This window comes from Cynocephalus volans, chromosome 17, assembly GCF_027409185.1.
Source record: "Cynocephalus volans isolate mCynVol1 chromosome 17, mCynVol1.pri, whole genome shotgun sequence".
Taxonomy (NCBI): Eukaryota; Metazoa; Chordata; class Mammalia; order Dermoptera; family Cynocephalidae; genus Cynocephalus; species Cynocephalus volans.
The window spans coordinates 43,989,457-44,016,570 of record NC_084476.1 but is presented as its reverse complement, the minus strand read 5'-3'; the positions used below and the strand labels follow the sequence as shown (position 1 = coordinate 44,016,570).

At 38.6% G+C, this 27,114-nt stretch overlaps 2 protein-coding genes across 2 annotated transcripts; one reads left to right on the top strand and one right to left on the bottom strand.

The window, feature by feature from the left end:
• Positions 1-17,236: 17,236 nt before the first annotated feature.
• TOPORS (TOP1 binding arginine/serine rich protein, E3 ubiquitin ligase) lies at positions 17,237-26,432 on the bottom strand. The gene is given in 4 exon segments (XM_063082415.1): positions 17,237-17,862; positions 17,864-20,778; positions 24,633-24,827; positions 26,262-26,432. Coding segments are annotated over 4 exon segments (3,132 nt in total). The 5' UTR covers positions 26,265-26,432; the 3' UTR covers positions 17,237-17,843.
• Positions 26,173-27,043, top strand: SMIM27 (small integral membrane protein 27). Its single transcript, XM_063082416.1, has 2 exons — positions 26,173-26,307; positions 26,642-27,043. The coding sequence occupies exons 1-2, from the start codon at positions 26,263-26,265 to the stop codon at positions 26,762-26,764; spliced, it is 168 nt and encodes a 55-aa protein (XP_062938486.1). The 5' UTR covers positions 26,173-26,262; the 3' UTR covers positions 26,765-27,043.
• The last annotated feature ends 71 nt before the right edge of the window (positions 27,044-27,114 follow it).

Here is a 27,114-nt window from a genome sequence, read left to right as displayed (position 1 = left end):
CGAGGTCCCTGCGAGGTCCCAGCTCGGCTGCCCGAATTCCCTTTAAAGCCGGGCAGGCGGAGGAGGACGCTGCGAGCGGGGAAGGCAGGGATTTTCCGAGAAGTCGAATCTGGCTGAGAGGCGGATCCGCGGGGAAACTTTAACCACTGGAGGAAGAATCGAAACTGCAACTAGCGACAGCGAGGGGCTGGCAGGGCTCGCGGACGCTGCGCTTCCGCAGATCACGGTGTCCTGGCCCCGCCCCACTTTCGTTTCTCGCCAGTCTGAGGGAGCCCGCTGACCCGAGGGGGCAGAAGAATACTGTTGGCAATTGCTTTTTATCTTATTTGTCTTATTTTCCTTTTGCTTTTATAGCGGTAAAGATTAGATATAGTAAAATCCACCTAGTTTAAGTGTGCAATTCGATGAATTTTCAAAAATGCATACAAGTGTAACAACTTCCCCCAAGTTGGCTGGGTCCTACGCTAAGTGTATGTTTAACTGTATAGGGAACTGCCACCTGTTTTCCAAAATGGCCATACCAGTTTGCATTCCCACCACAGTAGAAGATAGCTCTAGCAGATACATTGGTCATTCTTTTTTTTTTTTTTTTTTTTTTGCTTCCGTCTTGATCGTTGTGAAACGGTACATTATTGTGGGTTTAATTTTAATTTCCCATAAAATTAATGATATTGGACACATTTGCATGTGCTTTTCGACCATTCATATATCTTCTTTTGTGAAGCATCTGCTCTGATGTTTTGTTTTGCCTGCTTTTGGAGGGGGGTGTGTGTGTGTGGAGGGGGGGGGGTTGTTTGTTTCTGGTTTTTTTAATGGATTTATAGGAGTATTTATTCTAGGTACAAAAATTGTCAAATATGTGTATTTGACATCTTCTCCCAGTCTGTGGCTTACCATTTCATTTTCTTAAAGGTGTCTTTTGATGAGCGGAAGTTTATATTGGTGAAATCTAATTTATTAGTTTTTTCTTGTTTATTGCTTTCTGTATCCTCTTTAATTAATCTTTGCCTACCCCAAAGTCACAAAGGTGTTCTATGTTTTCTTTTAGAGTTTTTAAATTTTTAGTGTTTACTTGTAGGTCAATGACTACCTCAAATTAATTTTGTTGAGGTGTTATATAGAGGGTCCAGGTTCATTTTTTTCCATACTTCTAATTGTTCCAGTACCATTTGTTGAAAATTTTTCCTCCCCACGTTGTATAACCTCAGGAGCTTTGTCGAAAAGTCAATTAACTGTATATGTGTATGTCTATTTCTTACTCTATTCTATTCCATGCTATTTCCTGATACTTCTGACAATACCACTCTCTTCTGATTACTGTAGGTTTCAAGTAAGTCTTCAAATCAGATAGTATTGAGTCCTCCAAATTTGTCCTTTATTGAAAAGATTTTATTAACTATTCCAGGTTCTTTGCATTTCCATATGAAATAAGAATCAACTTGTCAATTCAAAAAAAAAGCCTGTTGGGATTTTGATAAAAATGGCATTGAACCTACAGATGAACTTGGGGAGAACCGACATCTTAACAATATTGAGTCTTCTAATCCATGACATGGTTGTCTTTCTACTTACATCTTTAATTTGTTCAAGCAATATTTTATAGTTTTAAGAGTACAGTCTTATACATATTTTGTTAAATTTGTTCTTAACTATTTTATGTGCCTCGATGCTACTGTAAGTGGAATTATTTTTAAAATTTCATTTTCAAATTGTTTGTTGCTACTATGTAGAAATGTAAGTGATTTTTATTTGTTGACCTTATATCATGCAATATTGCTAAATTCACTTATTAGTTCTAGCAATTGTTCTGTAAATTCCTTAAAATGTTTTAGGTAAACAATCATGTCATTTGTGAATACATAGTTTTACTTTTTCCTTTCCAATATTTATGCCTTTTCTTTCATTTCCCTCTCTTATAGTTTTACTTCTTCCATTCCAATCCTTTATTTTTATTTCATTTCCTTTCTTTATCGCACCACCTAAGGCCTCTAGTAGAAAGTTGAATAAAAGTGGTGAGAGTTGGTACCCTTACCCTATTACTAATCTCAGTGGGGAAATGATCAATGTTTCACTTTACCTACAATGTTAGCTGTAGGCTTTTCTTAGATGAACTTCTCTTTTATTTCTGGTTTGTAGAGAGTTTTTATCATAAATGGTTGTTGAATTTCTCATGATTTTTCTGTATCTATTGAGACGATCATATATTCTGTTAACATACCAAATTTCATTAACAGATTTTTTCCCAGGTGGTCTCCCATCCAAGTACCAACCATCTCCGACTTAGCTTCGGAGATCAGGCGGGCACGGTCAGGCTGATATGGCTGTAGACCATAAACAGATTTTTTAATGTTGTCAGTCTAGTATTCCTCCGATAAATTCTATTTGGTTATGATGTAGCATCCTTTTTACATATTTCTGGATTCACTTTGCTAGTATTTTCATAAATATTTTTGTGTTGGTGCTCATGAGGAATACTGGTCTGTAATTTTTTCTTGCAATGCCTTGATCAGGTTTTAATGTCAGTGGTATGCTATCCTCATAAAACAAAAGTTTAAGAGTTGTATCATTTTTCCCTTAAATGTTTAACAGAATTCACCAATAAAACTATTTGGGCTTGGAGTTTTCTTTGAAGATTCTTTATAATGTTTAATTTCTTACTAGATATAAGACTATTCTGATTTTTTATCTCATCTTAAATCAGTTTTGGTAAGTTGTGCTTTTCAAGTGTTAAAATAAATGGGAGGTCCTTAGACTGAGGCAGCTCTAATGCCCTAGTAAGCAAAATGAAGCTTAAGCTCAGCCAGTCATGGGCAGCCAACTAGACATTATATTGTCTTGAATAGTCCAAATAAGGCAATCGCTCAAACTTTGATCAAATAATTTCTTTGCTCTGCTTCCTTCAACCCCCTCTGGTGGAGCCCCAAATAACTTCCAGTTTGGAGCTGCCCAATACATGAATCACTGTCTGCTTAAATAGATGCCATAAAATTTTAATGTGCCAAAGTTTATCTTTTAATCCAAGGAATTTTGTCATCTCCTCTAAACTGTTAAATTTACTGGCATAAAAAAATTGAAAAACTGATTTTTTAAAAAAATCAGTCTTGCTAGGTGTGTCATTATGATAAGTATATTTCAGTTTGTCATCCATGGTTCCTGGCTTGTTCTAACCTTACCCTGCCTTTCTGTCTCAGAGCTGGCCATAAAGAAATCCTCTGACCTATCTTATCTGATTGTAGGTCATAAGACTTTCATTTGAAAAGGAGTTCCACCCCATACCCAGGAGGAAGGAATGCTGCACAGAGAGGCTGAGAAGAACCTGAACAAACAGGCCTTATTTAGCTTCCCTACCCAGTCTGTTAGCATTAGAGGATACCCTTTTGGTCTAATCACATTTCTACATGGTTGTCCATGCTTCAGTTATGCCTACATAATGAAGCTTCCATAAAAACCCAAGAGAACAGCATTCAAGGAGCTTCTGAATAGCTGAACACATGGAGGTTCCCGGAGGGTGGCACACCAGGGGAGGGCATGGAAGCTCCACACCCCTTCTCCTATATATAACCCTATGCATCTCTTCATCTACATACTTTGTAACATCCTTTATAATAAACTGGTAAATGTGTTTCCCTGGGATCTGTGAGCTGCTTAAGCAAATTAATCAAGCTTAAAGAGGAAGGAGGGGATCATGGCAACTCTGATATATAACTTTGGTCAGAAGTTCCAGAGGCCTGGGCTTGTGACTGGCATCTGAAGTGGCAGACAGTCTTGGGGACTGAGTTCTCAACCGGTGGGATCTGACACTTATCTCCAGGTAGTGTCAGAATTGAATTGAATTGGAGGACACCCAGCTGGTGTCCACTATAGAACTGACCTACTTGCTGGTGGAGAAATCTCCACACATTTGGTCACAGAGGTCTGTCATCTGTGTTGATGATTGTGCTGTAAGAGAATAAAAAATGTTTGTGTTTTTTCCTCTAACCAGGGATTTATCAATTTATTTATCTTTTCAAAAATGAACTCTCACTTTAATAATTTTCTGTATTGTTATTCTACTTACTATTTTATTGCCTTTTACTGCAGTCACTATTCTTTTCTCCTTCTTTCTTTCCTATTTTCTCATGTTGTTTGCCATTTCCAGTGCTATTCATTCCCTTTTGTAGACATTGGTTTCTATCTGATGTCATTTCTCTTCTGGCTTCTCCAATCAATTGTTAAGGCTTCCAGTGAATTTTTCATTTCAAATATTGTTTTTCACATTTCTATAATTTCCATTGTTTCTTTTTTTCTGCTTGCCATGTCTCAGCTGAGAACCTCCATTTGTACATTCTATAATGTACAAATATATATATGCTTTCCCTTTAATTTCATATACATATTTCTAATAGTGTCTTTAAAGTCCTTGTCTGCTAATTTCCCTCTGGGCTATCTCACAGTTTGTTTTTCTGACTGCTTTTTCTCTTGACTATGGGTTCCTTCACATGTCTAGTAATTTTTTATTTTATACTGGACATTATGGATATGTTATAGAATCTCTGGATTCTATTATTTTACTCTCAGAAGTGTTGCTTTTTGTTCTAGCATGCCACTAAATTATCAGCCGATCACTGTGAACTTACAGAGGATTTGTTTACACATTGTGGTGGGTCTGTTTGTTTTGCTCTTAATACAAGGTAAATCCTTCATCCTGGGTCATGGTGTTCTCTGGTAAGCTATGGCCCTGCATGGGTTTCAGTGAAAAGCCCTATGTTTCCCAGCCCATCTAAGTTGGTGGGACTCAAACTGAGATATCTGTTGAGCTCTTTCAGCCTTCCAGCTATTGCTTACCTTGGAATCTTCCCTGCACAAATGTACTTCAGGTCAGATAAAGATTTGAGTGAACACTGCATACAAATGGGCTCTCTGTGTCTTTCTGAAATTTCTCCCTCAAAATCCAGTCACTGTGGCAGCCCCAGGGTCCATCTTCTAACATAATGACTGGGGTTTTCTGCTTGCATTCTAGCCTCCATATGGAGGAGAAAGTCCCTCAGATAAAAAGCCAAATAAACTGGCCAGAAATTAGGAACTGTTCATACTGTGCAGTTCCTAATTTCATGGGTCAAATTCCCTCCAGTTTCTGCTTTTTGATTTTTCTCCAGTGCCTTCAAGTAGTTATTCTTTATGTTTTGTCTATGTTTATAATTGTTATCTCATACAAGCAACTCTGCACTACCTAGGTTTGGGGTTTTAACTGAGAAAAAGAAATCAGATCGAAAATTCCTTTAAAAAGATAAAGATGTCCTCTTTTATGCTACCAGTGGGAAACATGTACCCCTGAATGACAATGGATTTACTAAACATCAACAATTATAGTGTAGACTATATCTGAAAGAACTGAAGTCCCAGAAATGGAATCATTTGGCAGATTTGTAGATAAAATATGACCAAGCCCAGGGAAAGCAGAGTGCCACAGAATGCTAGGGAAGAAATATCTCAGTTTTAGACCCTCTACTCACCTGGGCATTCATTTATTCAGTACATTCTCAGAACATATACTATATGTTAGGTACTGCGATATATGAGAAAAGGGAAAAAGAATCTCCCCCATGAGCTTAGAGTCTGATTGGGGGAGGAAGAAGACAGACAGTAAAGATGTAAAAATACAAATAATTAAGTAATTGCCAAATGTGAAGTTATATGAAGAAAACTATTTCAAGTGGTAAGGGAATAACTTTCCGAGTAGGTCACATTTCAGCTGAGTCCTTAAGAATCAGAAGGAATCAGTTACTCAAAAAATGTAGGTAAAGGGGTATTCCTTACAGGGAGACAGAATGCACACAAGAGTCAAAAAAAAAAAAAGTGAAAGACCTTTGTAGCAGGAACTTTGTAAACAAGGGGTAAATGGTATGCAGTGGAACTGAAAAGGTAAATGGGGCCTTTAAGGCAAGGAATGAAGTGCAACAGAAACATACAACAGAGTTTTAAGCAAGGACTAACAAAATCTGATTATGTTTTTTAAAAGACCTCTCTGGCTCCTTTCCAGAATGAGACCAGTTAGGAGGTAACTAAATCAAGTAAGAGGTGATGAGGGCACAGATAAGGGCAGTGGTAATGGAGAGTATAAGAAGTTAATGGTTTGAGACATAACTCAGAGGTAGAACTGAGTGGCTGGCAGTGGAAAGGAAGAGGAAAAAATAAAGGATATATATTCTAGCTATCTGGACTAGCAATTGGGAAAATGGTAGTACTATGACTAAAATGGAGAAGATGGGTTTAGAACATACCATATTCTAGTGTGGGAGACAGAAAAGTAGACATTATATAGTAATAAGTGCAGTGAGGAGAAATAAAGCAGGGTAAGGGAATAAGGAGTAATGAGGGCTGCTTATATTAGATGAGATGGTCAGGGAAGACCTAAGTTAAGGGAGGAGGCAGGTCTTTTGGGTGAAGAGCATTATATTCACAAGGAACAGAATGTGCAAGGGCCCAAAGGCAGCAAAAAATTTGGTGTGCAAAGGAATAGGCAGTGGACAGGGCTGCTAGAGTGGAGTAGGCTAGGGAAAGAATGAGAGGGAACATGTAAGGCAATTCATGTAAAGGCATTATAGATCATTATAAGGACTTTGGTTTTAATCCTAAATATGATGGGAAACCACCGCAGGATTTCGAGAGGAGGAATAACACGATCTGATTCATGTTTTTAAAGGATCACTATGATAACTGGAGGAAAACAAACTGCAGGGGGGCAAGGGTGAAGGAAGAGTGACTAGGTAAGAAGCTACAGCACTAATCCCAGTGGAAGTGGTGAATTGCAGGAGGATATATATAACCCTGAAACCCCCTACAATTTGCTGATGAGTTAGATGTAGGATATGTGAGAGGAGGAGTCGAGCAGAGCTCTAATTTATTTAGCCTGAGCAGCTGCATGAATGGTAGTGCCATCTACAGGCTGAGCATACCTAGTCTGAAAAACTGAAATCCAAAATGCTCCAAAATCTGACATGTTTGAGTGCCAACACAAGTGCTGAAAATTCCACATCTGACCTGATGCGATTTGTCACAGTCAAAAAACACAGGCACACAACACACAGTTTACTCATCATCCCCAAGGAGGGGGAAAACATCCTCTCTTGTGTGAATAAGTGTAAGAAAATGATTACTTATCAATAATATATAAATTCAGAATCAGGAATGACGGTGATGTGTAACAACCATAGATTGTCTACATGGGTGGCTCAGATAGTGATACCTTTGCTTTCTGATGGTTCAGTGTACACAAATTTTGTTTCATGCACAAAATTATTTAAAATATTGTATGAAATTAACTTCAGGCTATTTGTATAAAATGTATATGAAACATAAATGAATTTTGTGTTTAGACTTGGGTCCCATCCCCAAGATATACCATTACGTACAAGAATACTTCAAAAAGTTCATAGAAGAATAGAATTAAAAGCAGTTCAGCCTTTTTGGCAAAAAGAAGTGAACTTCTTTCCTTCACCTCCTGCCCTTCTCGTACCTTTTCAGTGAAATTCCAGCATGCAAGCTCAGAACCAATACATTACTCTCTGTGCCTAATGTTCCTCAATGTGATGGATATTTTTTTTTTTTTATTTATAGAGCATTTCTAGGGGGTGGGGGAAACACACCTAAACACTTTATCTCCAAAGTTACAAAAGTTCGAGGTGCAAAGGGAAGGCCAGATTTTTTTTTAATGAAATTATATAGATTAGATCTCTATATGAAAACTGTTTCTCAATTTTGTGAGGCTCTGTTGGAAATAACCCGCCTCTAGTGCTGTTGGTATGCAAGGCAGTGGTGCTTATACAATATTTCCTGTGCTTACCAGAGACAAAACATACCAATTTCCTGACACCATTCTCTTCCACTTACTTCTGGTGGTTACCCTGAGTCTTGACTATTAGAAGTGCCCACGATGGAGCTAACCTTTATTATACAGATTGTGTATTATGATCTTGGTGCAGCCATAGTGCAGCTCCATATTCACTACAGACCAAACCATTTGTATCTGGCATCACTTACTAACACACGACATGCAGCTTTTCTGTATCAATTGCAGCGATGGGTAAGAATATCAGTATACATGAAGGAGTAGAAAACAGATACTGTTTTAAATAATCTGTAATTTCAATTTTTTTTTTTTTTGCTGAAATACATTATATTGTATGTTTGAGATAATTCTAGTACAAAACATAATAAAACGAGATGTATAATAAGCCTTTTAAATCACTGGTAAGTGTACAAGTGGAACTGAAGCATTTATTGGACAAAGTAATGTTACTCTAATGTTTACTTGCTTGTGTGTTGCCACACTGTTATAATTTGCTTCATTACCTTGCTATTTGATACATAGTGTGCATTTCTCTGTCACTGTAACTACTGTAATGACAAACTTTCGTCTTACTGAACAATCAAAATGGCATTGATAGGAATGAACTCCAGAGGCTGGGCCTGACAGGGAGGTGGTCGCTCAGGCCTGATGCCCAGCTGTACGACCTATACCTCTCAACTTTGGCCCTATCTGTTAAATATATGCTATGTCATTAAATGCTTCTAAATCTAAAAATAAATAAATAAATAAATAATATAAATCTTTCCAAGAACTTCTTGAAGTACCCTCATATATTCAAATGTTCCAAAATCAAAAAAAAAAAAAAAAAAAAAATACCAAAACACTTCTGGTCCCAAGCATTTCAGGTAAGAGATACTCAACCTGTATTAACACAGGAACATTGGAGGAGAGGCAGGCTTGGAAGAGGAAATCCAAAACATGCATGCTTGAGAGTAATTCACAGGCAGTGCTTCTCAAACATTAACATGCACATAAATCACGCACAGGTCTTGCTAAAGTGCAAGTTCTAATCCAGTAAGGTCTGAGACTCTGCATTCCTAACAAGCTCCCAAGTGATGCTGATGCTTCCAGTCAACAGACCTCACTGAGTAAAAAGTTGCTAAAAAATAAGGGATAGAGGAAAAGGGATAATTAAAAAATAAAAATTCTCATTAAAGTGAGGGTAAGTGAAATCCAAAGCACATAAGGATTATCCTAGAACAGTTCTCAAACTGACCTGCAGCATCAGAACCACCTAGAAACTTGTTAGAAAAACAAATTCTTGGCATCCCAGATCTTCTGAATCAGAAACTCTGGGGATGGGGCTCAACAATCTATGTTTCCGCAAACCCATCAGATGCTAAAGTTTGAGAACCAGAGACCTAGAGGAAGAGGACTTCATCCACTGAGTGAAGACGGATGCTGTGGTAGATTGCAAAAATTATAATTCTTCACTTTTTTCAATGTTTACACCTTTTACAATGTAATTTTGCAGCTCCTCCCAGCAACGGTGGAGTCTCTTTTCCCTCTCCTTGAATCTGGCCTGGCCTTGTGACTTTCCTATTAGGCAAGAGAATGTGGAAGTGCAGATGTGTCCATTCTGAGCCTAGGCTTCAAGAGACTTCTCTCTCTCTCTCTCGGACTCCTGTGATCACCTGTAAACAAGCTCAAGCTAACATTCTGAGGCCACCTTAGATCAGCAGTTGACTGAAGAAGACATGAGAGTGCCAGTCAAGACCAACTAGGTAGGCAGTGTCTCTAATAACTAATATGATAGAGGTGTTGTTTTTGGTAAACAGGCACAGTTTATATTTATCTGAGCCTGGTGCTGACCAGAACTGCCCAGCCAGTCAGTGAAAGTGAGTGGTAGAAGAGGGAAATTTGAGGAAGAAAAGGTGTGAAAGAGCCATTATACCAAAAACAATGAGTGAGAATACTAGAGCAACTTGCCCACTAAAGTTGTAGATCATATGAAGTTGAGGCGACTGATTACATTTTTATGGTACACCAATCTGTAGTTACTGACAACTGAACAGTTGGTTCATCCAAATTGAGGTCACATGAAAAACAAAAACCAAATCTGGTTATCCGAGAATTTCCCTCTACCTCACAGCCCATCCCCTGCTAAATGGTGCCCAAATATTGCCTAGTCTACCTCAGAAATCTCTTGAATCCAGCCTTTCCTCTGGATCCCTATTGTAACTGTTCTTGTATAGGCCCTTCTGATATCCGGTTTGAGCTACTGCTCCTTAAACAGTCTTTTACTGAGGCTCTCCCACTCCAAACTTTCCTATATGTTATGGCTAGTTGCTTCCCAAAAACAAATCCAACTGTTCCATTCCTGCCTTCTTTAAATTTCCTGTTGGTTCTATCCTATCCATCCTTATATCCCTAGCATTTAGCATAGTCTTGGACCATACGGACTCAATATTTGTTGAATACATGAATTTTATAGACAGAAAAGCAGAGATATCCTCTTGCGCTAGGAGAGAACTGTTTACCTATTTAAACTGCAGATGGTCATGCAGATAAGCAAGAGCCAGCCTACGCCAAGAAAATTCTAGAAGATGCCTAATTTTGACCCTTTGTGTCTACTAAACAAATTTCAGCCAGTGTTCTGGAACAGTCACAGCTGCAGATTCTACAGGGAGAAATTTAGACTCAGAGCTTAGCCTAACTTAAATTCCATTCTCCTTGCCTCTTGTTTTTCTCCAGTACAGATCCAATGGTATTTACCATCCCCCAAATACCCTTGCAGGTATAGTAGGAAAGAATTTGCTGATTTTCATGACATTATATAACAACCGATCTTACTGTACTTTTTAAAATGGCCATATCCCACTTAACTGTTTTCCAATATTTAAGTGATTCATATATTGATTAAAAATCCAGAATAAGGAAATAATCATTTAGTCAGCAAGTTTTGATTATCTTCTCTGTTCATGTTCTAGCTTCTGTGAGGGAACACAAATATAGTTTAAAGGACAAGATATAATTGCATGACACAACTACCATTCTCTTCTCCACCATGTATCTCCTGCCATCACCCAGTGTGTTTCATGTAGAGAATACTCACAGCCTCGCAGATCATTATTCTCAATTCCAGTCGTCTTCACCTCCACCCATTTCAATTTCAGTCACCCATCCCCAGCCATGCCTGGAAGTAGGCACTCCCTAAAACACTTTTTGTCTTCTTTCTCCTGCCCCAGTACCTACTCGATCCTCACTGGAAAACCAATCTCTTGACATTTCCGTCCTCCAAGTGTACTCGTCATCTTATTGCTTCACTTCCTTCCCAGCTCAGCCCAGATGCCAGAATGCATTAATTCAGCTGCTCTTACCTGTACCTCCCTCCATTCCCTTGCCCATTCTTTTACTACTCACATCCAGCAGAACTTCAGCCACAGATAAATCTATGTATTCTATTCACTCATTCAGTATATATACTGAATGTACACTACATGGCTAACATTAGTTTCTGTTGCTATTAGTTTCCCTGTGTTGAATGCTACCAGGACAAAAATAAATCACAAATCTTAATGCCCCACAAATTTAAATATCCCATCTCAGGTGAGGCCTCAACACTAATCAGCAATTCTTTTTTTTTTTTTTTTGTCTTTTTCATGACTGGCACTCAGCCAGTGAGTGCACTGGCCATTCCTATACAGGATCCGAACCCGGGGCAGGAACATCACTGTGCTCCCAAGCGCTGCACTCTCCCGAGTGCGCCACGGGACCAGCCCCTAATCAGGAATTCTTAATTAACCCTTTCTCCATGCCCTGCAAGCGACATTTTTTCACTCCTCTCCTCAGGCCCAATCCTGCTTAAGATCCATTGTTCTCAGAAGACGAGATTCTCCCTACTTCGTGGAGAAAAGAGAAGCTTTAGGGCATATACTACCTCATCTTAATGTACCTACCCACAAATATTTGCCCATTTTTACCTCAATACTTCTGCCATTTTAGAACAAGACTTTCCTCTGCCTCTAATGCACTTGCCTGTGCTCTGGATCGTCTCTCCCATTCAGGAACTTTGCTTCATCAACTATTGCTCTCCTTTATTTTCAACCTTTCCTGCTCCAAAGTCTCCTTCACAAAAAGCTCAAGTCTCTCCCTCCCATCTTAAATTTAAAAGGCACAGCAAACTCCCTTTTTGTACCCCTCTAGTTTAGACTTTCTATTTTTCTTCATGGCCGAGCTTCTAGTAGCAGCCTTTACTCAACACTCCACTTCCTCACCTCTTAACCCAAAATAAACTTGCTCTGTTCTACTGAAACTGCTCTCATGATTGACTTCTCAGCTGACAAGTTGGATGATGTAATAATCTTCAAACTGGTCTCCTCACTTGTAGCCTCAGCCCCTTATTACTACTAGTGATATTTCTTAACACAAAATACACCTGATACTCCCTTGCTTAAAATTCTTCCTTCCTACAGAATCAAATATAATCTTGCAGGGCATTCAATTCTTTATTAAGACTACCAACCTTCCAGTCTCAAATCATACGCTGTCACACTTTATGCTCCAGCAATTCTTAACTATTCTATTGTCCCAACTATATCATGTGGCCACTTACCTGTACTGGAATGTCAAATCCTCCCACCTCTCATTTTATATGCCTTGCAATGTCTTACCTTTGAACCCAAAATCAAATGCTACCTTATTGGTTTGGCCTTTCCTGATGTGTCTGAGCACATTTGGTTCATTATGTTGAGTTTCAATGCACTTCACACATAAGGCCATTGGTGTATACCGCTTTCCTGTGACCCTGAGTTATTGAGGTTAGGGCCAAATCCGACAATCATTGCACAACTCTTGGCATCTAATGTGCAGTGTATGACACATATTTATATGTTAAAGAAGATTTCGTGAATTTAATAATGTAAAGTAATGCATGGTTAGGAAACATGAATAGTAGTGTGAGACAAGTTCAGAAGAGGGAGGAATCTAGGAAGATGCTATGTGAGAAACAAATTGGTTCTTGAAGGGTGTTGGATGTCTAATGAGGCAGGGGAGTAATTTTCAGGTGATATCAAGAGCAAGAACAAGGGTTCAATGGCCAAAAAGAATACAGTATGTTCAAGAGAGAATAGAAAGTTCAGCCAGGACAGAATAGAGGTTAAAATCAGAAAGAGTCAGATTTTATACAACCCTGCATGCCAAGCAGAGATTTGGACATTTTTCTGTCCAAGTGGGGAGGCACATTTTAAGTATAGCAAGGTTCTTGTTAACTAAATTGGTCATTGTTAACAGTATGCTGGAGATATAGTGAAGATTTCTGCACAAATTTGGGAAACAAGATTGTCCTGAGTTGAACTCTAAAATCAATGAATAATGGATAAAAACAGAGTGGCCCTAAAGTTCCTTTAAAAACTGGCTGACTTCGGGTAAGGTAAGTGACAAGGCTAGAATATTCTTGTTACACTAGAAAAGAGTGCTAAAAAAAAAAAAAATGATGGACTATATTAAAAGGATTCAGAAGCCAGCTTGAAGATGTTCTCATTGGCTAAATATGGGAAAATTTGAGCACCAAAATAATGACAGGACTGGATTATAACCCATTGAACAAAATAAGAATCCATGGGTCCATACTAATAATAGATAAATGAAGGGAAAACTCTTCCTTACAGGAAAATGCCACCTAATAAACATAAAAGGAACCATGGGAGTTAAAAGATCACCACTTAACAGTCATCATAGTAAAAACTGATTCAGGCAAGAAGCATCAACAGATGCTATATTTAAGCAGGGGAAAGCTTAATGAGGAACAAGATGCTTACATGACTTTAAAGTATCTCCCCACAAATTACTTAATTGCAAAGGGAAAAACAGTAACTAGACAATGGAGAAACCAGACAATCTAACCAAGTGATCAACATTAGTATCACCAATAAGGTGCAAATGGACATCTACTGCCCTTTAGATATACCACCATACATGTAGTACTTTGTAGCCCCAAATCTACAATCTGAATCTAATTCTGAAGAAAACCAGAAATTGAGGGACATTCTATAAAATCTATTCTTCAAAAGCATCAATATCATGAAAGGCAGGCTACAGAACTGTTCCAGGTTAAGAGAAACAAATCAAAAAGCAAGAACAAAAAACAAAATGCAATCCTGGATTGGATCCTATTGGAGGGAGAGAGGCAATTGCTATAAAGGACATTAGGAAGGACACTTTAATAGAATATAGACTACAGATTATTTTATCAATGTTAGATTTGCTTAACTTGGTAACTGTACTGTTAGGTATATCCCTGCTCTTAGGAAATACTAATATTAAGAGATAAAGGGACATTGTGTATAAACTTACTCTATAATGGCTCAGAAAAAAATATGACATATATAGATGGAGAATAATAAAGCAAATGTAGCCAAATGTTAAAAATTGGCAAATGAGGGTAAAGAGAATATGGGAATTCTTTGTAGTATTCTTGCAATTTTTTCTGTAAGCTGGAAATAATTTCAAAACAAATTAAAAACAAAAAAAAAGTTTAGGACCGGCCCATGGCTCACTTGGGAGAGAGCGTGGTGCTGACAACACCAAGTCAAGGGTTAAGATCCCCTTACTGGTCATCTTTCAAAAAAAAAAAAGTTTAAAAATAATAAAAGTGCCCTTATAGGCCTGCAAGTCTGCCTGTATAAGAGTGTGTCAACCAGAGTGACAACAAAAAGAAAAAAAAACTACAAAGGCATATACTGAACATCGAACATCAAAGCCACTTCCTCTAGAAAAAAGAGCCAAAGTCACTAGACAAGTATTCTGGTCCCATTTATAAGACTGGGCCTGTAGAGATGAGGATCTCAGTCCTAGATCATACAGTTAATGTTCCATGTCCAGAAGCAGGCTTATGATTATGATTCAGCTTCCCATGTTGGTTTTCCTAAAGGTACAAGCACTGGACATGTATACAAATTTTGGTCTCAATGAATCTACATTACCATAGTAATCTCATCAGTATTCCGATTGTACATAAGTATGAGCTTAAAGCAAGAAATGGACCACACTCTGAATGCTGCTGAAATCAGGTTTTTGACACAGAGGGACTCCTCTTCCTCCACTTCCCATTCCCTGTTCCCACTGGTGGAGACACTGGGGTTGGCAACAGTCCAAACCATACCATATTTGGGTTCCAGCAACCCAAAGTGCCTCCCAAAATTTTTTCCAAGCCAGAGCTGCACTACTCACTGGCTCAGTGTGTCCACAGTCTACAATGCAATTATTCTTCATGAGGGAATAATTCCCAGCAAATGTGCGTCGTCTCTTGCCTTGCTCAAGTCCCTGCCCATCACTACTACAGACTGAATGGGTTAGTGGGGCCCTTGGATTGGCTAGCCTAGAGAGGCTGATAAGGTCAAATTTGACTTAGACTGGGAGGTAAAGCCACAACACTGAAAACCTGAGATAAAATGCCATGGACATTGAATTCAAAAGAAAAAGTTAAAAGTATACACTATTAGGCTAAAAGTTTATAGATAGTGGAGATTCGTGAAAGCAGGTCAGGTTTCAGACAATTTTTTAAATCTCTAGCACCTACTACCCATTCATCCAATATTTTAAGCACTTCCTATGTGATATAGTGAAAGGATATACCAGTACACATAGTTATCATAGAACTTTCAGACTGGTGAGAAATACAGCATTTAGTAATCAATTACCAATTGCAATGAGTGCTCTGAAGAAGTCTAGGGTTTTTCAAAGAGGAAGTAATTAAGGAGAAATAATGGGGTAGGGAGTTTAACCAGGATGGAGTTCAATTTCCAGCAGAAGAAAAATGCCATGTATGAAGATCTGCCATAGTAAAGAGCAGCACCTCCACAGACCTGAAGCAGCTAGTGTGGCCTAAGCACAAATGAGGTGGCAGAAATGCTGAAGATGGAGTCTGATTGGCCAAAGATCTGTAAGCCGTACCATATCATGTTGTTGGAATTTTGGGTTTTGTTTTTTGGGTTTTTTTGTCTGCTTTTAGAGAATAACAGCAAACTACTGAAAGATTTTAAGTAGGGGAATGCCATAGGAAAAAAAAAAGACAACACTTTTTTTTAAAGATCTTTTGAATGCTGCATCAAGAATGGATTGGGGAAAAGGCTGGGTGTAGAGCAACAGCGGACGCAGGCAGATGCATTAAGGTAATACAGGTGAGAGATCTTGGCTGCCTAGGCGAGATGGTATAAGTCATAATAGAAATATTAGAAAAATATTTAATGACCGACATTTGGTGGTTGGAAGAGGGGGCCGAAAGAGAGGGAGGAATCGAAGACTTCGAAATCTTTGGTTTGAACACCTAAGAGGACGATGGTGCTGTATTGTTTCATTAAATGTTTTACTAAAAACGTGATGTGAAATCACAACCTGGAATAAAACAGCATGCTTCAGGTTTTAATACTCATTAAGAAAAATCATATTGTAACTGCAAAGTAATTTCATAATTTCAAAGGATATTCCTTGATCTACCATAATCTTTCCAAAATTTCTCAATGTCCGAGCTTACTAAAAATTGCCAATATCAGTTTTAGATTCTTGTAATTTTAAATCAACTTTCTAACTACTCTTAGGATAAACAAATTCTAAATATGGCCTACAAAGCTTGCTCCCACACTTTGTCCTTTAGCTAACTCACCCTGCCTTCTTTTAGTTCTTGGAATATGCTAGGCTGCTTCTACCTTTGGATCTTTATATTTTCCTTTGCTAACAGCAACTCTACTCAGCCAATGTTTACTTGTTTTCTGGATCCCAATTCAATCATCATTTCCACCTGAGATTAGGCTCGCATTATATACTCTTATAAGGAAATTATACTTTCCCTTCAGAGAACTTATTAATTTGTAATGTTATATTTATATAAATATTATCTGTCTTAATTCAACAGTCTGTAAGTCCCATGAGGGCAGGGAGCATATCTGTTTTGCTCTATCACTAAAACCTAGTACAGAACCTGCCACACAGCAGACATTCAAACTTCTATTGAATAATAAATAAATATGGTAGCAAGACAAACTGAAGGCTGAATTTAGATTTAATTCAAGCTCTGTTATTCACTGTTAAGCTTGTAAGGCAATTTCATCACCTCTAAACCAAGGTAAAATATAAACATAGCCAATTTTTGTAAAAGAACTACCAATTGTAAAAGAAGTTTGGCAAGGGGTTTTGTATTTTTAGTAAACTAAACGCCAATTGCATTTTACTGAAGATAGAAAGCAATTAAGATACTCCTTAAAATCAGATTAAAGAACTAAAATAATCTTTAAAGCTGTGAAGTATCTGTACATGCTGATCACCTGAAACTTAGTATTTATGACACAATTATATCCTGTTATTTTCAAGATTTTGGCTCTACTAAAATAACTTTACTTTTTAAAAAAGCAATATTGCATAGGAAAATTTCTGATTGTTTTGAACTGTTACTGTTTTATTTTTTCTTTTATTGAATACACATTTCTTTTATTGGCAGTCCAGATAAACAAGTTTATAAAGGTAACATTAAACTTTTCTTTTGGCAGAAGATAAACTGTGCAGATTTAAATGCCTCAATTTAACCTGAAGAAATGGTTCTGAATCATACAAATTTTTAAGAAAAATAAAGACTGTCCAAAGGGATTCTCCTAACTTATCACACATCTCCAGAATAACTTTCAAAAAAAATTCAAAAATACTCATTGACTACCTTAAAAATATGTCAATACCATATGGCTTTATGAAATAACTTCTAAATTTTATATCTTTTATTTAAAAAGGATCCCAAGTTTTAAATAAACTGCTACCAATATCATTTTCTTCACTTAAAAGTGCATATCTCTGAGGGTGGAACATACATACATTTTGAACAAATAATGATTTTTACAAATTAACACCAAAAAAATCATTTAAAATATTTTAAGGGGGAAAAGAGTTTTAACCAAAAGTTATCTTTAAATAGACTGCAGTAGATGACATTGTTCTTTTTTTTTTTTTTTTTTTTTTTTTTTTTCCCTCTTTATACCATCAGAACTCTCAATGAGATGCTTTGGCAGTTTTAAGACATATCACAGTCTACCGAGACACTCTGACATTAACGATGTCCGTGGAGATGGCAATTGCCTTCTTGATGGCTCAGTTTGAATAGATACAACATTACTGGGCTGGTTCTCCAAATCAGAAGCAAAGGTGCTCTCTTCTCTTACATCAAGAGTTTCTCCTACTGAAGCTGCCTGGGATGGATTATCTACAGTTTTGTTGGTATTACTCAAGTTGTTAGTAAGTGTGGTAACATCACACTCCTTGTCCAGGACACCAAATTCATCTTCTATTGTAACTATATCTTTACTTTCAAATGGTTCCAAGGAAGGAGCCAAAAACTCACTTTGTAGAGGGTCTTGAGGACCACTATTACCACATTCTGTATCTTCCCTTAGTTCAGAATCTTTATCACTATCACTGTCAATGGTAATTACAACTGGAGAATGTGAAGTATTATCTCCATGGTGTTTCTTATGCTTCCTCTTGTGTTTCTTTCTTTTCTTTTTATGATGTTTAGTTGTATCAGTAGCTTTTCCTTCATAAACTATCTCTACACTGAGGCTCCGGGTCCTCCTTTTTCTCCTTTTGTGTTTTGTCTCTCTGTCTGATGATCGACTATCTGAAAAGCTGTCACTCTCGTTTTTGTAGTTTCCATCCAGTTTTGATGAAGATTTTGGGTAATGACTGTCCTTCACTTTAGAAGTAAATTCACGAGACTGTTGAGACACTTCATTAGTACCCTCCAAATGTCGTGTTTTGTATTTTCGTTTTCCTCCAGGCTTTTCATTTCTCACCCGGTCAGGCCCTGTAGATGCGGTCTTCGATCTATTACTAGACAGGCTCCTTGATCTGTGCCTTTCGTAATAGTAATATTTCCTTTCACTATGATTATTTTTTTTCCTAGCATTTGTTCTTTCAGAAAAGGACTGAATTCTAAATTCTGGACTTGAAGATTGTCTGGAATAATGGGCTCTGGACAGAGTTCTCCTCCTATACGAGGATTCATAGCCATCCCTGTCCTTGTTTCTACTATAATAAGTATACTCCCACTTATATCTGCTTCCATAATTATTTCTCAAATAATAGCGATCTCTATTTCTGCTCCGTGACCTTCTTTTACCATGATCACTGCTACGAGACCTTGATCTGCTTGTGCTTTCACTACTTAGGGACAGAGTTTGGCTTCTTCTGGACCAACTGCTATCTCTAGTTCTTGCCATCTTTTTGTCTCTTCTCCCTCTAGGTCTGCTACTCTCCCTGCTTCTGGATCGTTTGCTTTTCATTCTTTTCTTCCCATGATGCTTTCTATGATTCTTTTGGTCATGACCATTTCTGCTCTGGGAACGTGAATCTGAACTTCTTGATCTTCCCCTCTTTCTGTGTCTATGGTTATATGGAGAATATATTCTGTCTCCTCTCATAGTTGAGCTCAGGTCTCCGGGAGATGACAATGTAGATCGTTTCTCTTCCTTCTTTGATTTGATTCTCGTACCAGAATCATGACACTTACTTATTTGCTCATCCTTTCCAAGGACAGAGTGTGGAGATGAACATCTACTGACATCACTATCACCAGAACTGTAAGACTGCTCCTGTTCTTGTATTTTCACTGTCTCCGTTTTCTCATAACAGCCTAACTCCTCAGAATCAGAGGACAGTTCAACAAGTTCTGGGGTCCTCTCAGCTAGTGGTTTAACAAATCCAACAATGACACAATTATCTGAAGAAGAATCACTGTCATTATTTAGGTCCTCAAGGGCTTGTACTCCTGGTATCTGAGTTATGGCTCCTCCTGTGACAAGGTCTTCATCTGAACTGTCAGAAGTATTTAAAAGGGAAGACATGGTAACATGTACCTGCTCTGAGCTTGAGTAAGATGGTCCTGGAGTTTCATCATCCCATGGTGCCTGACTAACAGTGCCTACATTAATATCCAGCTCTTGGGTCTCAGCCTCATCTGGAGATATTGTTATGACCGAAGAATCAGAATGGCTGCCTTCTTCATATGAAGGGGCAGGGCAATCATAATTAGCATGCTGGTCAAAAGCTGCCATGTTAAAAGGAGACCGAGCAAAACTGATAAATTCATGTATAAAATGCTCAGTTCGATTAAGTAAAAATGGTCTTAAATCAGATACAAATGCCTGGCTCTCCAAGTCATAGCGAGTAACGTTACTCATGATGATGTGCTGTACAATATTAACTAAAGATCCATGAGCTCCAAAAAGAACTGTAAGTTCACGTTTTAACCAGGGGACTAATCTGTGAAGGCAAGCTGGATTTCTACGGAAAAATTCAGCTGAAATATCCCTGTAGCGGCCACCATCTTCAATATTTCTAACTCGAGCACCAGCACGATAAAGAGTTCGTCTAAAATTAATAATATCCTGTTCTTGAATTTTCCGCAAAGATCTTTCATCTGTTGTAGCTGGCCTCCTTATTGTAATCTGTCTCATAAGTTGAGGAATTTCAGCATCTCTAGATCTTGTTGAAATGCCTAACCCTTCAAACAGTACTCCACTATCTGGTGGAGTTGTTGTTCTTCTATTTATGGCATTAGTAGGTGAATAAACAGAAGCATTTCGTTCTCTTGTCATAGTTGTACGGTAGCGAAATCGTCGAACATCAGAGGTGGCAAAAGAACCATTATATGAAGGCCTTAGGACATACTCCTTGAAGTCATCTTCTGCCCTCACAGAATGGAAAATAGAATCAAAAGGCTGTTTACAGAGTGGACATTCAGCTTTGTTTTTTGACCACTCCTGTACACAGCGAAAACAGAACTTATGTAAGCAGCGATCTAAGTAAGACACATTATCAAATCTATCCAAGCATATAGGACACTTAGAATCAGGAGATGCATCAGCTGGTACTGTCTGCTGCAATTTGCTAGTGCCAGCTTTAGGTGAAAAGTTGTCCATTTTAAATTCCTTAGCAGCTGATGCCATTATCTGTAAAAGGGAAAGAAATATATCAGTAACCTGATAAAAAGAAGAATGACTAAATAATCTGAACAAAGATGCAAATAAAGCCTTGAAACGTGTAGTTTGGTGAAAATACTTCTGTGCTTCATTGTTTTTGTAATATAAAGGAGCAGTGTAGCATAGTAATATAGTGCTTAAAGCGTAAACTCTAAAGTCAGATTTCTTGGTACTGAATTCTGGTTCCACACTACCAATGTGACTGTAGACCAGTTACTCTCTCTGTGCTTTAATTTCATCTGTAGGTCAGTGCTAATAGAATCTGCCTCACAGAATTTGTGAAGATGTAAAAAGCCCTTAGAAAAAGTTCCTGGTATGTAATAAGCTCTCAAAATTATATAAAATTCCATTATTCTTTTTAAAAATAATTTGAGAAATATTTGACATATACAAAAAAGTATGAAAGAAGATATATCAAGTACTCATCTCTACCATTCAGATTTAACAACTAACATTTTCTCATAGTAATTCCAGATTTTTTAAAAATTTCCTTTATCTTCCCCTTCTATCCCTCTCTAGAAAACAAAAGACAAGAACATCACAGTCCTCAGCTGATGTTATTTCTATGTATGGTTTTACATCTTTCATATACATATGCCCCTAACAATACAGACTACTGATTTATTTTATGTGTGATAATACTGTATATGTACTTTTCTAAAACAGCTTTAGTGAGATGTAATTTCTGTTTAACCAATTCTATGAATTTTAGCCAAAGATTCTTCCACTAAAAAAGGACCTTTTAGTAAAGATTAAATGAAATAATAAATTTAGTAAAAGCACTCAAGGGCAGTGCTTCATCACACTGGTTCATGGTAACTGCTAAGTAAATGTTAGCTGCTGTTATTACTTTACTACTACTACTACTATTATTTCTACTACACTATTATATTCAGTTTATCACTGATTACCTTCAGCATTCCTAAGAAGCCTTCCTTAGCTTTTGTATTTAAGCCAAAAGTCAAGCCACGAAGTATCTTGAAATTATGTTTTCAGTCCCCTTCCCTACTATCTTTTCCCACAAGGATCACTAAGACGTTAATGATTAGTTTTGTCTTCTTTAAATTTATCACTTTCTATTGGCTCTTAATTTGCCAAAGCTGAAATCCAGTAGGCATTATATTTTGGCCTATCTTATAAAACTCCTTTTTAGCTGCATTTCATACTAATGATTTTTTATATATTAAATATTAATTTCTTCTTTTATGTTTCCCTAGGCCTGTTATTCATCTTCCTCCACCTCCTCTTTTACAGGAAGGTCCATCATGGGTCAACTGCTCTCATATCAGTCAAATAACAGTAATTTTCTAAACAATAGACACACTGCCTTAACAATCTATAAGAAAAACAAATAAAACTCACAACAAAAACACATGATTGTGAAATACAAGCATTCCATCATAGGTTTCAAATTAAACTTGCTCATCTAGGGCATCATAGCTTTCTCAGAACCATAATTTAACAGAGAATCAATGATGAACAAATGCGTTTCTTCAGGGACCCAAATATTTCTAGTCTTCCATTTTCTGGACTGGAAATGCAAAAATCACCACTGTACTGAAATCTTTAACAGGTCTGGAAAAGTAGAATTATAACATAATACTAACCACTTTTTTGTTAATATATTTAAACTCTGAAAACTTAATACTGCATAAATATTTCTCAACATTTCCACCTACTTCTAATTTTTTTTATCCATCCGCTTACGGGGGAAAAAAACCCATAAAAATAAAAACCTTTAGGATCAGAGACAGTGTGTATTTTCTATGGGGAAGGGGTAGAGAAGGGTGGGGAGGGAACTGGAGAAGTTATCAGAAGACCTAGATTAAAGACCAGGCAGGTTTCACTAAAACTAGCTCTGTAAACCAAAGAAATCCACATTAACTCTAGACTTTAGTTTTCCCCTTTATATAATGAAGAGATTATTAGACTTGGAAAAAAGACTGGTGAATTTCAAGTTAAAACATTTTATCTTAATCTGGGGTTTTTCTGGAATGTAAAATTTTAGTGTTTACTGAGCATTTCCAGTTCACATAAAAATTATAACCTAGAATCAATTTATTATAGGAAAGAGGTAGTAAACTTGATGTTTAAATTTTTAAAAACTCAAGTATGATTTTTAAAAAGTAAAACCTTAGTCATCCCTTCTCTAGTTTTATAAGCCTGTTAACCACTTTGGCAACATAAGGCTAAAGAATGACCAATGATGTTTTCTATAATAGCTAAAAAGAGTAAACAGGAGTTCTCTCTTGTATTTCTACACAGGAATATCTTTAGCTACAAAAAATAGTATTCATCAGAAACATCAAACAACGGTAATGCACGTAGATCATGAAATAAGAAATTACCTCTTCAAAATCATCACTAAATATTAAAATTAAAATGTTAACATACAAATGAAGTGGAATTACCACATGACCCAGCAATTCCACATCTACATTATCTACTCAAGAGAAATGAAAACATGTCAAAAAATATATATATATATTTTTATGTCCACACAAAAAACTGTATGTTAATATTCACAGCAGCATTAGTAATAATACCTCAAAAGTAGAAACCCAAATGTCCATCAACTGTTGAATGAATTACGTGGTCAATCCACACAATGGAATATTATTTGGCAATAAAAAGGAATGAACTACTGATACATGCTACAACACAGTTGAGCCTTTTTATACGCTAAATTAAAAAAAAAAAAAACTCAGTCACAAAAGACAACATATTGTATGAATCATTCATATGAAATGTTTAGAAAAGGCATATCTATAGAGAAGGTAGACTGGTGGTTGCTTGGGGGTGGTAATGAGGTTTCCTTTGGGGATAATGAAAACATTCTATAATTAGATAATAATGATGGTTACACAACTCTGTAAATATACTTTATATACTTTAAACAAGTGAACTTTATTTTACAGTTTAATCACCAATTCCAAAAGAGGATACCAAAGTTATAGGATCTATTGGCCAGATCCTATCAAATTTAATTTCAACTTCAGCAATAAAAAGAATTGCTTAGGAACCATTCCCCTCTAACGCTATTCATCTCAGATAAGCATAATTGGTTTTGGCTGACTGTATATAGCTTTGCATTTCATGCACTAAAACCCTCATGACTATTAAATCTTGAGTAGCTGTTTCTTAATTTAACTTAAACAATCCTTAAAATTACCTACCAAAAATTCTATTCAGTTTTCCTCTTAAATCACTATGTGCCTCATCTTGGCACCACCCCCTTCCAGTCTACGAATTGGTAGCCCATGCATGAGGAAAGCTGCACTAATTGGATGGATGAAGTCGCCACAGGCAGGCAAGCCAACCCAGAACGTGGAACACTCCACAGTCAACTCCAACAGTCACAGTCATAATAATCGCTTCCTCTGATTGAGAACTGCCACCGGCCAGTATCTAAGATAAGCACCGTGTGTATTATATAACTATAACGAACTAAAATACAGTCATGTTCATTTTACAGATAGGCTCAGGGGGTTAGAGGAACTAGCCAAGGTCACACACCCTGTCAGTGGAGATGCCACGACTCAGACTCGGTGGTGTTGTTTGTTTGCTTCTCCCAGAGACCGAGCTCTTTCCAGGATGGCTAGGCTCACGCTCCTCGGGAGCGCTTCTGGAAACGCAACCCTCATCCTCCCACCGGCGCAAATCCACAGGTGCGCCACCGGAGCCGCCCTCCGAGACCCCCACCTTGCCGAGGCCCCGACAGCCCCTCACGCCGAGATCTCAGCCTTGGGCCTCGCTCCTGGCGGGAGCGCCAGCTCGCCCAGCCCTTCCGACCCCCGCGCCCCATTGTTCGCGATCTTACCCACCCCAGAGGATGCCGGCGCAGGCCTGGCTGGAGCGCTCGTGGCAAGCTCTCGACGGCCCAGTAAGCTGGGTCGGTGACGGCAGGATCCGCGGAGGCGTACCCGGCGACTTCTCCGCCTACCCTCAGGAGCAGGAGCAGGCGGGGGCGCTTCACCCTCCTCGCGAGACAGCGGAGACCCCGGCGGTTGCTGCGACCCCTGTAACGTAAAATGCTCATCACCAATGGCAGGCTGGGGGCGGGGCAGAAAGTGAGACCCACCCCCAGCTCCCGGTGGGTCAAAACACAACACTCGCCCTCATAACGCATGCGCGACAGAGGGGCGCCCGCATTGAAGGCGGGGTTTAGTGGGCTCCGGCCCGAGACCCGGCCCTCCCCCACCGCTCCCTTCCCAGACTGAGAGCAGCGTGACCCTCCGACGCAGAAGTCGCTATCATCACCATCGCTCTTCTCATTAACTGCCGGAGTTACAGGGACACAACTTAAATGTCCGCAACTAACTTACTAGGAAAAAACGAAAACTATCTTTGTCTCATTTGAGCCTCACCAAACTGTGTGAGAAGTGACTAAGATTATCTCTAGGGTATACATAAAGGAACTGTTACAAGGAGTCTCACCCCCGGTTGCACCGCTGGGAAGTAACACCGAGTTTCGAAGGAGATGATCTACTCCAGCCTGGGGAGAAACAATCTGACCTAACAGAGCAGGGCCTGAACTTCCTCAAACAGATAAGATTTCTCTCTCAAAAGAGAGCTTTGTCCCTTCCCACTCCCCGAAATCGGGGTTAAAACCCGATTTAAACGGTATCAGACGTAGAGACCAGGCACGTCCGAGCCTGAAGCGGCACTGCCAGACCCTACCACTCGGGCCTCAACTGTGAGCACGCAAACATTCTAGAGCGGAACGTGGTGCGTTCGCGAGCCCAACGGCCGTGCTACGGGCTTGATACTTCACATGTGCTGCCGGTCTAAGCACCTAAAGAGCGCTCAATAAACACTTGTTGAGTGGCTGGTACATGTATGCAGGGTAACGCGTGACACGCTGTTTCTTAGAAATATTAATATCAACAAGCCACTGCGTTTTCAGACCATACGTTTCTTGAAAAGGGGCTCAATTAAGAGGGTGTCCCATAACAGTTGTCACTGTTCTATAAAATATTCTTGCTTAAGTCAAAGATGAACATACGAAAGTCTAACTATATTATGTGGGAACAGAGGAGGGGAAAACGTTAATTCTTCCAGCGTTAGACGCCGGTGTAATATTTAAAACATGGATTATTTTTCAAATGCACACGACGGCACATTATCCTGCCTTAATACTGACTGCAACTAGAAAGAAAACTGGTTGAGGAGGCACGCCTACCTCTCCAGGTGGGAGATAACAAAAAAAAAAAGCAATTTTTATCATATTTTCTGGTTTATTTCATTCCCACCCAGAAAGGCGGGCTAGGTCCCCGGTCACGTGATCCCTCCCCCAACTCCGGGCGGAAGAGGCCGGCCGGGACGATGGGAAAAGTTCCTGGAAGCTAATGGGCGGGCGTTCGTGCCCGGCTGAAAGATGGCCGCTGCCGCTCGGCAACCACCGCCCAGGAGATTACTGTAGGGCCCCGCGGCTTTCGCCGCCGCCTCCTTACCATGAGACCAGTGAATCGCCGCACTCTGGACTGGACTTATTCCGTGGTAAGTCTCGAGTCTGGCGGGGTCCCACAGTATCGAACACCTGGGCCCGCAGGCGGAAGGCCCCCTATTTCTTCAATCCCAGAAAACTCCAGAATCCATTCCTGAATTAAGTATTTCACTCCCTCACCTAGACTCCGCCTCTTCCTGGAGGACACGAGCTTCCGCTTCTTACGTAAGGGTGGCTGGGTACGCGCCTCTGAACCCTTTATTCGGGTTTGTCTGTGTCATTTCCACCTTAGCAATGAAATTCACGGGGCGAGGGGAAGTACTACGCATTTTTTTTTTCTTTTTTTTTTTGCTTTTACAGCCCTTTTGCGTTTGTTTTTGTTTCTAGTTACTGCTTGCAATTGTTTTAATCTCCTGGGGATACGTCATCTATGCATCGACAGTAGCTGCACGACGACAGCTAACGAAGGAATACCCAGACAAAATCTTCGGGATGAACGAAAATTTGTAATTCCTCTGGATTTAATTCTCTGCAAATACAGTTCTTTTCCTCATGCTACGTAGATTTAAAAGTAAAATTCATAATAAAAAGTTCCCAAATGTATTTTTGCATAATCCTTTATAAAAGTCATGCAAATTTTTCAAACAGATTTTAGTCTTTTACATTTTCAAATGACGAAATTAAAAGCAACCTAGATCTGACAACCTCTCAGATCATAGATGGAGTGACAAGCTTTCCAATAAAGTTTATAAAATACTTCTTTTAAAATGCCTCAGAAAACCTTTAAAAGTGTGTGGAATTTTTGTTCTTATTTTTGTTTTTTTCAACTTTTCACTCTGTTGCATACCCTCACACCAAAT

What these genes read in the sequence shown, in the direction of transcription:
- SMIM27 (XM_063082416.1), top strand. Translation starts at nt 26,263, where the DNA reads ATGAGACCAGTGAATCGCCGCACTCTGGACTGGACTTATTCCGTG. An exon ending in TGGACTGGACTTATTCCGTG is followed by an intron (nt 26,308 to 26,641) that starts GTAAGTCTCGAG and finishes TTTTGTTTCTAG; the next exon opens with TTACTGCTTGCAATTGTTTT.